Genomic DNA, 15,957 nt, shown 5'->3' with positions numbered 1-15,957 from the left:
TTTTGTTTAAAAAAAAGATATTGTACTTCTTTTAAATTTTATCACTCAATCACAATCATCATTTATTTTAGCTAAGATGTACATGATATTAGAAAAACCAAAAATGAACTGTTCCTAACAAGGATTCACTTTCAATATTGGTCTTGAGCTTGGAGGTGTTTTGAAACCAACTTTCTTATCAAAATTTTTACCTTTATAAATTTAATAGGAATCGGTAAAAAAAAATCATCCCAAATTTACCTTCATATGTCACGTATAACTAGGAAGATTTATCATTTCCTAACTTAATAACATTGTATTATACTATGTATTATGAAATAATAATAAATATATTACAATATTAAACAGGGACGGAGCCAGAAATTTTATCGTAAGGAGGCAATTTAAAACATTATATAGGTAAATTTATTTTTTCAATATAACGATCAAATTCCGCTAAATTCATATACCGGAAAAATAATAACTATCCAACTACAACCAAAATGCAAACCCAAAAGACGACATAACAAACCAACTACAACTTCATCGTATAACCAAAAACACGAACTATTCACTAAACTTAACGACCCATATAATGTTATATTATATCTATTCATCTTCATATTAAATCAACACAAGATAACAAATAATATGTTGTCTAGTGTGTTATGTGTGAGATTCCCCAAAACAAAACCCCCATTCGGCCCTTCCAATCTATCATCACACTTTAATCTTTCAATTCAAGCCAAAAGAAAATAAGAAACCTTAATAGTTAGAGAAATATATATGGATAATTTTATTTAGATCAATAAATGAAAGTATTACCTATTGAAAAAGAAAAGATGTATGGAGAAACAAAATGAAAATAATCTACTTATAGCTACTATCATTTAAAAATAGAGATTTGAAAGTTGGGATTAAAATTGTATGTCACTGATTGTATATGTATTTTATTTTTTTTTATTTTGTTAGTATGAACAAATTTCCAAATATACTTTTAAATAAATAAAAAATACATTGTAAAAAAAATTAAGGTGGGGGCAATTGCCCCCATGTTGGAGCCGTGTCTGATTATAAATACAATTTTTTTGCAAAATATGGTTTTGGGGTGCGTCCCTGCAAGGCAATTCAACAGGAAATCGTCAAGGCTAATAGCCTCCCTCATTTGTCACATATAATCAAAATAAATTTTTCTAACTATTTAATTTAGTTAACTATAGTTAGGTTCACTAGACATACGTTACAAGGACTATAGAACGTATAAGACGTAGAGGGTTGATACGTTATTACATAATAGGTGGAGGGTGAAAATTATTTTTTCTGATTCTATAATACCAATAAGTAAACAACCAGCAAGATAGCGTCTACGCGGTTGGGAGCACGTTGGTTTTCTTTAGAGACCGTCTCCTGGAACCTTCATTAAACTTAAATTACAAAAAAAAAGTGACCCAACAAGGATAAATTAATACTAAAATAATAAATAAAACAAAAAAGCAACAGTGGTCTACTCTACTGGTCCCTGGCACGCATTCTTGTACATAAATGTTAAAAATTAAAATTGGGTCATGGATTCTAGTTTAGTTCAGGTCCATTACACGCTTTGACCATCTTATTGAAACATATACATATGTAAGTGTACACTAAACTTAGATACATATATTTTTAGTTCCTTTTTTTCCTGAAAGTATAGAATAATACTTGGTGAAAAATTAATGTATTGTTAACCAATAAGATATCATATTAGTATTTACAGATGTTTTGAGTGATTATTGTTTAAAATAAACACTGATTTTGAAATAAACATGATAGTATGAACACTTGTTTTAGAAATATATCATATTAAATTGTATAAAATTCAAATTATAATATATTATAGGGAAAAATCCATAAAAAAGTAACCTATTTACTCAAAATTTATAATAGAAGAAACATATTTAATTTTCGTATATTTAAAGGATTTCATTTATAAAAAGTTCTCAATAAAAGGTAATATCGTTAATTTTTAACATCAGACTTCCGTTATCTTCCATGTCAGTCTGCCAAATCACTAAAAATGTTCACATATACTACTGACCTGCATAAGTGGCTCAACAGTACTATAGAACTAGACGATCGCTATAGGCCTTCAAAAATATAGAGGCCTCAATATTTTGTATACTAGACTAAATGTTTGGATTTTGGATGAAGTATCATCATATAATTTGCATTGTAGTAACACTCTTACTAGTTTTTGCATCAACATCTGCATCTTTTCATTAGTAGTAGCTCAATAACATAAGCCGAACTACCTTTTTTTTTGTTTACTTTAATTTATATACTAATTAACTAGGCCTTCAAAACTGACCTCGTTTAAGGCCTCCAAAACTCTTAAGCCGTCACTAATGACCAGGCTGTGCACATCATCACCATCTTCATCAATTTTAAGTTTCTAATTTAGGTACAGTACATGGCTCTTCAATATTTGACTTTCATGTCAATGATTATCATTTTCTTATTAAAAAATGAATATTACACATATACTCATATATATACATCGAGCCAACGTCGCTGCTTCACCGCCAATTGCCAAATTATTAAATTGTACATCTACCTTTTGTAGTAATTGGGAATCGAAAATGGAAAAATTGCCCAATTACTAAATTATTAAATTGTACATCCAAGATTGCAAGTTTTAGACCTGAAATCGAATAACAAGATCAAAATCAATGGACAAAAGGAATAAAATATCGAACAAGAACAAAAACAAAAAGCAGATGGAAAATGGGGCAATGAGTTTTTTTTTTTTCTTAACCTCCGCCGCCACTACCAGGACCGTTGGCACCAACCACTACTTCTGGCGTCATCAGCACCACGACCTTGCTAGATCTAGGGTTTTATCTTTATTTTTTTTACTTTTTCGTTTTCTTTATTTTATTTTTTCGTTTTTCTTTCTTTTTTTTTTATATTTTTTTTTCTTGTTAGATACGGTTTCTATTAAGTTTTGATTTGTGTTTATTGTTCCATATTTTTTGGTTGTTTGAATATAACCGGTTTTGGCAAGATGAATATATTCATATCTATAAGTTCGAGATTTTCAATTTTGGTTGTTTGGATGTAAAAATGTAAATGAGTTTTTGATTTCAGATTTGTAAATAGTTTTCTTTTTCTTTTTTCTTTCTGGGAAAGGGTTGAATGATGATGATGAGGCATATAGTTAACGTGGACTTTTTTATGACGTGACCATACCATGTTAGACGTTAACGGAAGTCTGGCGTTAAAAATAAACGATATTACCTTTATTGAGAATTTTTTAAAAAAGAAATCCTTTAAACAGACTAAAATTAAATAGGTTCCCTACATTAAGAATTTTGGATAAATAGGTTACTTTTTTTATGGATTTTTCCCTCTATTATATGTAAAGAAAATAACCGAAATAACCAAAATATATATATATATATATATATATATATATATATATATATATAATACTACCTAACCTTTTTCAAGTTCTCACAAAATACCCTTACAAAATCACAAACCATGACTAGTTTTTAGGATTTCCTTTTCTTATCCATACATATATAAAAAACTAATTACTTATAGATTAAAAATAATCACGAAAAAACATACCAATTAGTTTGAGCATTTGTTTAATCCAGTTAGAGAATTTGGAAGAGCAAATTGAAAAACTTTGAAATTATGGTGTTTGAAAACATGAAAAACATAAAATCTAGTTTTGCTCTTCTTTTATGTTTTGAATAAAATTCTAGTTAAGTTACTTTTCCACTTCAACATACTTGCAGATACGTATGCAAGTCATAATTTGTGATTATCGGTTTGCAATTTTGATGGATATTTTATAACGTTGGTCCATGAATAAAAGATTTTACGTTCATTAACCTTCGTTTTTATTTTATTTTATTGTAAAGTGTGTACTATGCACAAAATGACTTAAACTATTTTGCAGTTGGTGAAGGTTTGTACTTTGTACTTTCATCCATGCTCTATATTATATATTTTCTTTACTCTTTTATTAAAAAAAATAGTTCTACCATCTTTTAGAAATAGTTACAAAAGTTACATTAGAAATATCAAATTGCCTCTAATGTAAAAAATTATTAAAGACTACTCAATTTGACTTTCATGAGTAAATTTACAATTTGGGCACTTATCTTACTAATTTATACTATAAGTATTTATCTTTTAAAAATAATCCAACCTACACCACTCGACTTTGTTAACATCGACACCTTTAGCCGCTCACCACCAGGTAACCGTTGTTACTGACATCACTGCATTGCGTAAGGACTATACTAGTATAGTTATATTAAAATGATGATCAATATCATATTATAGGTTACTAGTATAGTACATTTACAAAACAATTAACAAAGTAACGATAACCAATCAGCAGAGATTTATAATAGGAAGAAGTTATTGCATATTAAAAAGATATAGTATTCTTTTTTCGTAAAAGTTGTGATTCCTAAAAATTGAGTGCCCAACAACCTACGTATATAATGATATGTGTTTGATGATTAGTTTATCCATTAGTGTGATTGTCTTATTAATAATCAACTTAATTAAATTGACCACATGTTAATTATCTGTCTAATAATAAAATAATACTAGTTTAAAGATCACATGGGAAAGTGGATTGAGTGCCTAATTGAGCAACGTAGGTTTTTCTCCTTTAGGCATTTATAATAGGCATTTATATTTTGAAAGAGCGGCGCGAAATCGGTTAAGACAAAGTATGTTATACCTTTCGTTGTAAAATTGCGACACGAAATTTCAAACGAAATTCACCTAAAAAAAAGAAGGTAATATCGTATTGTAACGTGAAAGTCAAGTTGACCTGCTAGATGGATACAAAGAAAAGTCTTACATTATTGTTTATTAGATTTTATTAGGTTTCCTCCCATTAAGTTAATGTTTAGAAAGATTAATCATTTTCTCATTATATAGACAAAACAAGTTTTTTTTTAAAAAAAACTAAGTGTTAGTTGTTTAGTGGTTTGACCCATAACAGTGATATTCAAGCGGACAACATGCTAAGGTCGGAACCCGAAAGCACCCTTGTAGATCAAGAGTACCCTAACATGACCCGCACGTGTCTAAAGTGATAAATGCCCGAAACTATATGAAATTGAAATTCAATTCATGGTCTTGGATGAATGAATTGATATTATATATGTTGTTGTATGATTGAGTTTTTTTTTAAAAAAAAAGAGTGAAACATCCTTGATTGTTGTGTAACAAAATATTTATTGACATTTTTCTTTTATTTTGTATCAATAAACCTTACATTTTAGATACCATACTAGTTTTTTTCCCCACGCTTCGCTGCGGGTCATTAAACATTAGCAAAGCCGGACGTTAGGAACTTTTAGTGTTAACTCATGTTTCCCACCAAATAAATTCAATTAAATCTAATTGTCATTACAAACAAACTTGCAATGATATACAAATGCGGTGCAATAAGCCTCTTTCCGAACATTAATGTTTGAAAAAAAGTTGTACTGCAACCGAGAAGTTTATAAATGTAAATATTGATGTTAAAATACATATAAATATGATATGAATTTAATGTTAAAAATACATAAGTAAGTAACTCCCAATGCCGTCTTCTACGGGTTTTGGGTCTCAATACTGTCTTCGACGGTGTATGGGGGAGGTTGATATGTAGACAGCCTTACCCCTACCAAAGGTAGAGAGGCTGCTTCCAGGTTCTACCAAGGTAGAAAAGGACCTCCAGCCTTGTTGGGTATAAGGATCAAACCCATGACTTCTGTTTCCAGAAGCAAGAGCTCTAACTACTTATTCAACCCAGCTGGTTTATATTGAATATCTTTAGAAGAATGTAGCAAATTCCTAATCGATAAATATGGTTGGATTAGTCTACCCATATTTGTCGTGAAAATATGATTCTATGTAAGATAAGTTATCAACATGAATCGTTCTTGTGGTGTTTCAGAAAAATCAAGTTTCCAACATTTATTTTCAAAAAAATATCAAGTTTGTTATTACTAATGGGGTCATTTCCTCCTCTTTGTTGGGCACAAATAGCAAATGAACAAACCACAGACTTTGCAACATGTCAAAAACAAGCCATATTGTTTCAAAACATCTCAAGGGTGCCCCTCAACATGGAACAAAATAACAGATTTTCCCCAGTACAAATTAGTGGTGCTGAAGAATTTACTGAACTGAAACACAACAAACACACACACCTCACAAATTTTTGTGTTTGTCCTCAGCAGCCATGTCTGTTCTCCTTCCTTCATCTTCAACTCTTCTCCCTCACAGCAACAAGGTCCTCTCTCTCTCTCTCTATAATATGGGATTGTTTATAGGAGGAGGAGGATACTAATTAAAAGTCAAACCTATGTGATTGGTTTATAGATGAGAAAATTCTTGTTTATGGTCTTATGTTGTGCTTTGGGTAATGTTAATCATATACGTAGTTTGCTAATAATGAATGAATATTGTGTTTGCCTGATTCAGTTAAACTATGTTAGCATAAGCCCCAGTGATGTAGCAAGGAAGACAAATGTTATGAGAAAAGTTTCTGGAAACGGAGACACTCTCAAGTATAAGGTTAAGGTAGTGATGGCAAAAGCTAAAACGTCGTTAGAGGCAGATTTCTTACGCGCGCAAGATAATTCGGCTATTGATGAAGAGACTGGTAAATTCATCCCTGCTAATGTGTGGACATGTTACTTACCAGCTTATGAATGTTAAGGGCGTATCTGTTTCAATTCCTTTTTTTTTTATATCCATTTAACCACGACTATATTCTTATGGTTTGGATCTTTTATTAGATTATATGTCATATGAATTTTAGCAGCACATACTGCTTCTCTTCTTTTGATTGTCAGTCTATTCACAACAGTTGGATCTGTGCAGATTTTGGAATTGTAAATCTTCACCATGTCGGGATATTGTGCGAAAACCTTGAGCGATCACTTGATTTTTACCAGAATCTTTTGGGTATGTTGCCCCCAGTTTCAATTCCTTGCTGGAAAAGACAACTTCTAACTTTTAAAATCATCGTTCAGGTCTCAAGATAAATGAGGCAAGACCTCATGATAAGCTCCCTTACAGGGGTGCCTGGCTCTGGGTTGGTTCTGAGATGATTCACTTGATGGAACTTCCAAATCCTGACCCATACACAGGTCGGCCCGAGCATGGTGGCCGAGATCGTCACACCTGCATTGCCATTCGTGATGTGTCTAAGCTAAAAGCCATTCTCGACAAAGCTGGTAATTTTTCCATCTCCCTTCTCTACATGCGGATTGCTAGCAGGTGTTTGCTTGAAGCACTCTAACATCATCAAGAGTTTCATTTCAGGTATTCCTTACACCCTTAGTCGCTCTGGGAGACCAGCAATCTTTACAAGAGACCCAGATACAAATGCACTGGAATTCACACAGGTTGATTGATGAATCGTATTGTATGTAGTTAAGAAATGTTTATGCAGTTTTCTGAAGATGTTACACACCAGAAATTCATGAGCATATTATGTTAATAACATCTCTATAAGGAACATGATTTGTACAAACAGATGCATTCGTAATAAAGAATATAGACCGATCAGTTCTATCTAGTAATTGATAGAAAATCAATGGTAATTCGTACTTAACTATTAGAAATCAATGGTAATTCGTACTTCTGTAGGTACATGTGATAGCCATCATAATTAGATCTGAATTTAATTACAGAATGCTTATACTAGGATATAGAGTGCGCAATTAATGTAAACTTCAGAGATGCTCAAATATAATGCTATATACAAACAATCTGGTTCAAGAGACTCTTATACGGGGAAGAAGGTCAATTTGAGGATGTCGAACGTAATCTCCAGTCTTGTATGGCTGACCGCAACGTGTGGTTGGGAGTTAATATTTTGTGTTGTAGCCGGCGCTTTGTCACTGGTGATGTATCTTGTCTTTCAAGCCATATCTGCATAGCTCTATGTTCATATGTAAAACCATCAGCCGCTATATGAGGATCATCCATGATTTCCTGGGTTGACAATATTACTAAAGTTAAGAAAATCATAGTGAGATTATATGCCACCAACATAAGGACTAGCCACGTAGGATTATACCTGAACGATCGGACAATAGAAGTGACTAGGGGCACCACTACTATATTTGCCAGCCTTCCGACTTGTGTCGCCAAATTCATGGAGTTTCTTCAAGACAGGGAGCACCTCTGTATCAAGATCTGGTCTATCCCTGCATCTAAGACTACAACATTCAAGTCCTAATTTAGCCAGCTCCTCTGCTTCAGCTAATGGCCAATCAGCTATCTTGTCATCTAGTATGTCGGATAGAGTACCACAAGAAATAGCCGATTCAACTTCTGATATAACCGCCTTTGGTTGAAGTAATGTTAGCAACTGCAAGATTATAATCCCCAAAGCATATAAATCCGACTTTGGTCGAACAGTGCCAGTTCTGTGGTACTCAGGATCAATATAGTACATGGTACCAGCAAGAACAGAGTCTTTGTACTCTGTTACATTATCAGGCACCACATTTGTAATAAGCTTTGCCATTCCCACATCTCCAATTTTACTCACAAAATTTCGGTCAAGTAAGATATTTCCGGGTTTTAGATCACGGTGAACTATAGGGTCGGGTTTTGAGTTATGTAAGAATGCTAGTGCACAAGCCACTTCAAAAACTATTCGAAAACGGGTATGCCAAGAAAGATAATATTTACTGTTCTTTTTGGAGATGAAGTCCTCCAGGCTTCCATTTTCCATGTATTCGTATATCAGACAACCCCTCTCAGGACAGGCTCCAAGAAGTTGCACCATGTGCGGATGGCTTAGTTGACTGAGAACCTCTACCTGTGTAAATTACAACAGATTGATGTAAGATCGAGTCTGCTAACAAACTACAAGTTGGTCAATTCCATTTTATGTTAACTCGGAGCAGATGCAGAGTTTAATTCTAGAGGTGGCAAGATGTCAGGTTGTGTAATATGTCAATGTGTTCATAACTTCATATATTGAAATTGGATGGGTCGGCAAACACATTTCGCCCCCTCTTTTAGCTGGTAAATGTATCGATTATGATCACATAAATGTCATTGCAACGGTAATAATTCAATTGAAGAAAACAGTTTAGGAGGTTGTTTATTATAAAGATAGATGTTAGGACTCTCAACCCCTTTAACATGTTTGATCCATTTGACCAGTTCCCCATTTAGAAAAAAAAAAGATTCCCGGAAATTCAGTTTCTAGATAAAAATTTTATTTGACCCGTTTGAGATAGAACACAGCCAAAATTGACCTATTTCCAAAACAAAAAGGGAAAGTAAAGAAGAAACCTCTCGTAGAAACTCCCGTTTCTTTTCAGATGTATCGGACCAAAGAACTTTGATGGCTACTGGGGTATGATCAAGATTACATTTATAGACTTTACCATATGCTCCTTCACCAACAACTTTAGCTTTAGAGAAGGAATCTGTTGCGATCCCTATCTCATTAATTGTGTATCTTCTGTAACGTTTGTCGCTAATTAATAGCGCCTCAACAATCTGTTGTTTCTCCAAGGTTACCTTCATGGCCTTTTGTTCTGATATTTCCCTTTCATAAGCCTCTTTTGCAAGCAGATCTCTAGCAATTTCAGCTTCTTTGACTGCTTCCAAATGCTTCTCTTTCTCCTCAACAGCAATTTTTCGGAATTTCTCTTCACGTTCTATTGCAGAACTAATTCTTTTGGCGTCTTCCGCACTATCAGAAGAAAGCATTTGGACCTGTAGATCATAACATCTTTATAATATTTCCAAATTATATTTCCATAAACTTCTTTAAGATCCATTGCAGCTACATTCGCCGGAACTTCAATAGATTTCAGTGGTTCAAGTTATGGTTTTTGAAACTACAAAAAAAGAAAAAAGAATACCTAACCTTGTTTTGTGTATGCACTAGCTCGTCACATGCCTGATTGTACATATTGACAGCATTTCGTAACTCGAGTCTTAGTTTTTCTACTTCACCATGCACATTTGACTGCGCAAGACACATACACATTAGTACATCTGATAAACTGGGCAGGTCAGGCAGGTTGGATAATGGTCACAGCAGGTTAGATTGACCAGAAAGATTTTTTGTCCAGAAATCTTTATAATATTTACAAATAAACTGTGCCACTTACGACTTAAATAATATATTATCTTGAAGACACTATAACTCTTTGAGTAAAATGATCTAACGGGGCTTACGTACTAAAAATACAATTTGGTTTCGAACCGTTAGTTTCTTTTTTCTTCCCGGTAATCATGGGTGTCCTACTCGTGCAAACATTCTATTTTGCGAGCCCAAAGTAAGAGCAGGTGAGCCTCTGTGGCCACTAGGGTAGCTTTTATTTTTAAAGGAACTAGGGATTGAACCTGTGACCTACAGGGAGTTTCACCCTTTTGGAGACACATGCGTAACCAATGGACCACCACCCTAGTGTTTGATTTGAAACATAGATTGATCAACCATTTACGAGTAATGGCCTGAATTTGTAACCTCTACATGTTAACGTTACAAATGGTGGAGGTTCAAGTTTATACTCCCAATTCAAGCAATGTGATTACAGTGATGAAGATGAGGATGATGTCTATGGTGTAGATGAGAATGAAATTCATGAACGTCACTTTAAAGGGTCAAACTAGAATATAGACTTGTTTTGATGTCATCTATAATCTAGTTTAGTTAGTTGTCTACGTTTTGAAGTAGTTGGTGGTTGTGTCGGTTATATATGCTGTATTGCCTATGCAACGGGCTAAGCTGTGGGATTCACTCACATCCTATGTACTTCAATGTTTTTTTGGCGTAATATACTTACCGGGATAAAAGCGTTTTACCCAAAGAAAAAAGTACAACTAAACTTGCATATGCAGTGCAGCAAATTGACTGAAAACAAAACAAGCCAGAGGCAAACATGCCTTGAAGTAGTGACAAATTTATAAAGTACCTGATCTGAACATGTAGAAGACACAGAACTTTTAGTTGGCACTCGGTATTGTAAGATGGCATCACTCAAGGCTCTTCTGGAGTCGCTGCTCTTCTCGACAGTACTAGATTTGTTGGAATCTTTTTCGTGGTTCGATGATTGAGAATTCAATCGAGTAATATCTGTCACAGGTGATTCTGGAACTTTGAACTCTTTTACAGAACCAAGCCTACACCATATGTTACTCAAGCCACAAGAGAATTGGTGACTAGAACTGCTATCTGTAATTATATCCATCAGAGGGAGAATTGAGATGAAATCATGATCACAACTTATCAGGCAAATTGCATACAGAAAGTAAACCTGTGGTCATATATTTACTTCAGGTACCAACTTTTTTACCCAATAAAAACCATCAATGTTACACAAAATCTATTACTGTAAGTTAATTGGTTTTGAGTTTTGACACGCAGCCAAACTTCTAGAAAATATGTTACGCAAAATAAAAACTCTTAGACTTGATGGATTGAGTTATCCAAACACTGTGGTAATTTGGAAAAAAACTAATTATCTTTTTATGTGGCTAGCCCTAAATTATCATGTCCTAAGTTATGTCAATCGTGATCACCTGATTTGGGGATGAGCCCGTCTCTACCCACCACATATACATTGCAGGTTCTTGGAGCATGTTTTAGAACAACCAAGGGTACCTCGGCTCCATATAACTTCCTAAAACGAAACGTAGAACTTAGAAGATAGAACTTTCAATATTATGATAGGCAGCATGTATTAGAAGAAAATTATAATATTGGCAGCATACCTCATGAGCCAGTTAGAGGAGCATGAACCAAGAACCAAACTATTGACCCCTAACTCAGATACATAACTTACAATCCCTGATGCTATGTCAGCCCCTTCCACCACCAAAGTTTCTATCTGCATTATATAAACTTTAGTACGAGATGATAAAGATTAACCCTTAACTTACTCTATGATACTGTCCAGTTTTTTTTTTAAAAAAAAATAAAAAACTAAACTAGACAGTAACCGAGAGTAAGTTCAAACTAACAGACTCTAGCTCAAACTGATCACAAAGAACTAAAAACACACCAATTTGCCTTTGCAAAGGTGCATGTATGGTGGAAACACTTGTTCTTCAATTTGGGATATTGTGTCTTTCACATACATGGCGACCACACTAGCATCCAGCTCCACAATGGGGACTTGTTTTCCTGCTGCCAAATGTTAAATACCCGTAAATTCTTTCAAATGCCTAACTTCATAAAAACTTTGTTTTTCTATAAGCACTCTCTCCATACCTCTCGGATTGGGCACAACTGGTATCATTCATTTTATTATTATTGGATTAAAAAATAAATACGTAAGGTACAATATATATAGTCAAACAAGTTCCTTTTTACACAAGCCATAGACTTTCATGTTCAAGTTAGACATAACCTAATTATATGTCTGGTTAGTGTTATCATATAACTTTGGGGCACATAAAATAATAAGAAGAAGAAGAATTTTTTGACTTTAAGAACTATTTAAATTTTAAGTACAAGGCATTCTTAGGACTACCAGTAGCAAAATCCAATAAATCTTTGTCAAGGAGAGAAAGATAAATACATATAGATAGAGGTAGAGGTAGAGGTAGAATATTAATACAAAAAAGATGATGATGACATACAGGGAGTGGGTACGGAAGTAATCCTTGGAATGACATGGATCAAAACAGCCCGACGATCTGATTTCTGTAACAGATTCTCAACAGCCCATTTTACTGCTCTTTTACTTCCTTTCCCGCCAATTCCACCGCCTTTTACGGCCACCGCCACCGCCGCTTGACCACGGTCGACTTCTTTCATACTTGTCGTCGTTGACTTCATGTTTATATTACCACATAATTTTTTTTTATATATTTTGATGATCGGAATATTATGATTTGACTTTCGTTTAGTATTCTTCGGATGACTTCCAACGACCCTTTTTTAAGGAAACATTATTTACACTTTACTCCCTTTTTCTTTTTTGATATGTCCGTTTTTTGTTGTTTTATTTTTTCACAAACTCCGACCGTATTTTATTTTGGAAGAGTTGATATTTATATAAAATCGGGTCATTCAACTACAAACTCATTTGTATACATAAATAAATAAATAGTTAAGCTCCTCAATTTCAACGAAAGTATACATTATCCACATACAATTAGGACTTTGATATGGGTATTCCGTTTATCGTTTCGAATGTTATATTTTTTTTTGGTTTTTTTTTCATTCTTCTTTGACACCTACGGTAGAAATCGGAGGTATTTAGCCCCCAAAAGGGATTGCGGTTTTAAATCTTTGGGAAATCCTTTTTTTTAATACTCTTATTCTCCCATGTATATATATACATATACAACACGAGATAACATAAATTTCTATCAAATAATTCAATGAATATTCAATATAAAAAAAAAACTGTTATCAAAGAACGAAGATACTTTATTATGTAATGAAGTAAAATGTCAAATGACAAAGTAATAAACATTATTAGAAGGAAAATTATAAACCTCAAGATAAATTTTCACTTTTTTCCATCTTCCCTCATCCCTTCCACAAGCAATGAATATTTCACCATTCTCTCACCGTTTATGTAGGAATTAATCTTGACTCGGTCATATTATCTAGTTTGAGTTGGTTTTAGTGTTGCTTCAAATAAATGGTATAAAATCATGGGGTTGACCGAATTATATGCAATTGAGAATATAGACGTTGTGTGTCATACCCATGACCAATTCCTTAAGTAGAGTTGGTAGTTTATTTGCTTATTTTTAGAATCACATGAGATGTAGTTTTGCCTATTTAAGGCTTATTCTGTCATTGAATGAGAAGTAAGTTTCATCTTTGTTTTCTATATTTTTGTACGTATTTATACTCTCTTTTCATATTAACATACATAATATACATACCGGGTGAGGTTGAGAGTGATAAAAAACAAAGAAAAAGATAAAATTAAAAAGGTGAGAGGGTGAGATTTACACCACCATCACCACTTTGCTACCCACCCCTTTGGTACCTACAGACGGGTGGTGTTCCAACTGGTCACCGGTCGATCACCACCTTGCCACCTTACGTATTACGTCTACCCTTAAAGAATTAAACATAGATTATATAAAAACATAAATTCAACTTAAATTAAGACAACTTTTTTTATGTTCCAAGTAATCTAAAGTTTATATTTTTGCAATATATTTATGTTGAAAAATAAAAAAAATTTATATCTCAAAAGATATTAAATTTTAAAAAATTAAGAATCATTATTACTTTTTAATAAGAATTAAAAAGATCTTTAAAATATGGAAACTTTTATAAACTTGGAATATGTCATTAATATATATTTTAGGTAAGAAACTATTACCATATATCTCTTTTATATATATGTTAAGTGTCATTTAATTATATAAATAATATTTTAAATAATTTTCATGGGATTTTAGACCGAATATCTATCATGTTTTTCAAAATATAAACAAAAATCTCATTAGATCAAGTGGTTTATGTTTCACATAAAAAACTTGAGGTTGTGGGTTCTAATCATGCTTATGACTTTTTTAATATGTTAGTTATTTATAATTAATAAAAGCTATGTGGTTTGTTGACTGGATGATGATTTGTCAAGTATGTGGTTTAAAAGACTAACGACGTGATATCGCCACGTAGGAAAAAAATGATGTGGCGAGCTATGAGATATGCTACGTCATCAAATTGAGATAGAGAATCTATATATTTATTAAAACAACTAGGTTTTTTACCCACGCCATGCATGAATGTTGAATCGATTTTTCAAATCTTTTAATATTGATATTGATAGGTTTCTTTAAATTTTTTAATATTGATATTGATAATCAATAAAATGTGATTCAGTCATCATAATTTTGATGTGTTATTTATTTTTGTAACCATATAAAATATATTTTAAAACAATTGATATATTTTCATTTAGAATTGGTTGATACGTTGAATATGGTATTTAAAATTTGATAAATTACTATACGCTTATTCGTTTATTAATACTATATACATGAAACTGCATTATTTTTTGTTTGGTAAAGATTCTTAGTTATTTATCTAGATGCTAATTGTTTTTATATTTTCAATTTTTTTTAATTTAAAAAATAATGTACAAATCCCGCGTATTACGCGGGTAATAAGCTAGTATATTTTAAAACAATTGATATAAAATATATAAATAATTTTCATTTTAAACGAACTTTTCAATAATATAACTTTCATCAAGTATTATATAATACAAAAAAAATATTTGTGGTCAAAGTCGAGACAAAAACTTTGAAAATCAATAGCGGACAACTAAAATGGGACAGAAAGAGTAGATACTAACTATTACAATCTACAAAGTAAAATAATCAACTAAATAAAATAAAATCCCCACATTAGCACAAATGATTTAAACATCCGGTAACTAAATCTATATTTATTTCCTTTAGATTCGTTATTCATGAAATTTGGATTTTAACATATGTAGTTATTTTGTATCTCTATAAATTAATTAAAAATATTCAAATCAAAAGAATAAAAACTCAAAATCAAAAGATACGAAGTATGCTTTAAATGGTTAGCAGATCAAATAATATCCATGATCTTTTGAACTTTGGTCGTATATTTAATATTTAATATTTATATTATTATTTCAATATAGGATAAATATTGTAAAATAGTATGGAGATGTCATATAAGATTAAATCCTATGTGGCAATGTTATAAGCTTGTTTTGAGTTGTAGATGCTTTGGAATCGTTCGATTAACTACTGTTTTAATAATTATATAGATAGGAATTATAATCTTTTAAAGTCCTCCTCAAAATAAAGCTATTTTTAAAATTTGCCACATAGGTTTTTATCCTATGTGTCATTATCACATTTTTTGACAATATTTATCCATTAAATTTTAAATAAAAAAGATATTTATATACAAACTTAAGAAACCAAATCCCTTATATCTAAGAAACAAATCCCATATGCAAAAAAGAAAACTAA

The 15,957-nt window shown here is 32.2% G+C and overlaps 2 protein-coding genes across 2 annotated transcripts; one reads left to right on the top strand and one right to left on the bottom strand.

Annotated features, from left to right (window-relative positions):
* Positions 1-6,151: 6,151 nt before the first annotated feature.
* On the top strand, positions 6,152-7,571 carry LOC122595202. The gene is made up of 5 exons (XM_043767535.1): positions 6,152-6,274; positions 6,466-6,646; positions 6,868-6,951; positions 7,020-7,223; positions 7,312-7,571. Exons 1-5 carry the CDS (start codon positions 6,224-6,226, stop codon positions 7,401-7,403), a joined length of 612 nt encoding a protein of 203 aa, XP_043623470.1. The 5' UTR covers positions 6,152-6,223; the 3' UTR covers positions 7,404-7,571.
* LOC122595201 (U-box domain-containing protein 34-like) lies at positions 7,572-12,863 on the bottom strand. Its single transcript, XM_043767533.1, has 9 exons — positions 12,610-12,863; positions 12,030-12,154; positions 11,740-11,855; positions 11,548-11,648; positions 10,941-11,200; positions 9,887-9,988; positions 9,304-9,732; positions 8,072-8,821; positions 7,572-7,986 (listed from the first exon to the last, which is right to left on the bottom strand). The coding sequence occupies exons 1-9, from the start codon at positions 12,806-12,808 to the stop codon at positions 7,795-7,797; spliced, it is 2,274 nt and encodes a 757-aa protein (XP_043623468.1). The 5' UTR covers positions 12,809-12,863; the 3' UTR covers positions 7,572-7,794.
* Between the last annotated feature and the right edge of the window lie 3,094 nt (positions 12,864-15,957).

The sequence above is a fragment of the Erigeron canadensis genome, chromosome 4 (assembly GCF_010389155.1).
Source record: "Erigeron canadensis isolate Cc75 chromosome 4, C_canadensis_v1, whole genome shotgun sequence".
In the NCBI taxonomy this organism is placed as follows: Eukaryota; Viridiplantae; Streptophyta; class Magnoliopsida; order Asterales; family Asteraceae; genus Erigeron; species Erigeron canadensis.
The sequence above is the reverse complement of the archived record's forward strand: the minus strand, read 5'-3'. Positions and strand labels throughout refer to the sequence as shown.

Coding starts and splice junctions, on each gene's coding strand:
- LOC122595201 (XM_043767533.1), bottom strand. CDS start 12,808: ATGAAGTCAACGACGACAAGTATGAAAGAAGTCGACCGTGGTCAAGCG. Junction 11,856..12,029: donor ACCTTTGCAAAGGCAAATTG/GTGTGTTTTTAG, acceptor TATATAATGCAG/ATAGAAACTTTGGTGGTGGA. Junction 9,733..9,886: donor TAGTGCATACACAAAACAAG/GTTAGGTATTCT, acceptor TATGATCTACAG/GTCCAAATGCTTTCTTCTGA.
- LOC122595202 (XM_043767535.1), top strand. CDS start 6,224: ATGTCTGTTCTCCTTCCTTCATCTTCAACTCTTCTCCCTCACAGCAAC. Junction 6,952..7,019: donor TTTTTACCAGAATCTTTTGG/GTATGTTGCCCC, acceptor ATCATCGTTCAG/GTCTCAAGATAAATGAGGCA. Junction 7,224..7,311: donor AGCCATTCTCGACAAAGCTG/GTAATTTTTCCA, acceptor GTTTCATTTCAG/GTATTCCTTACACCCTTAGT.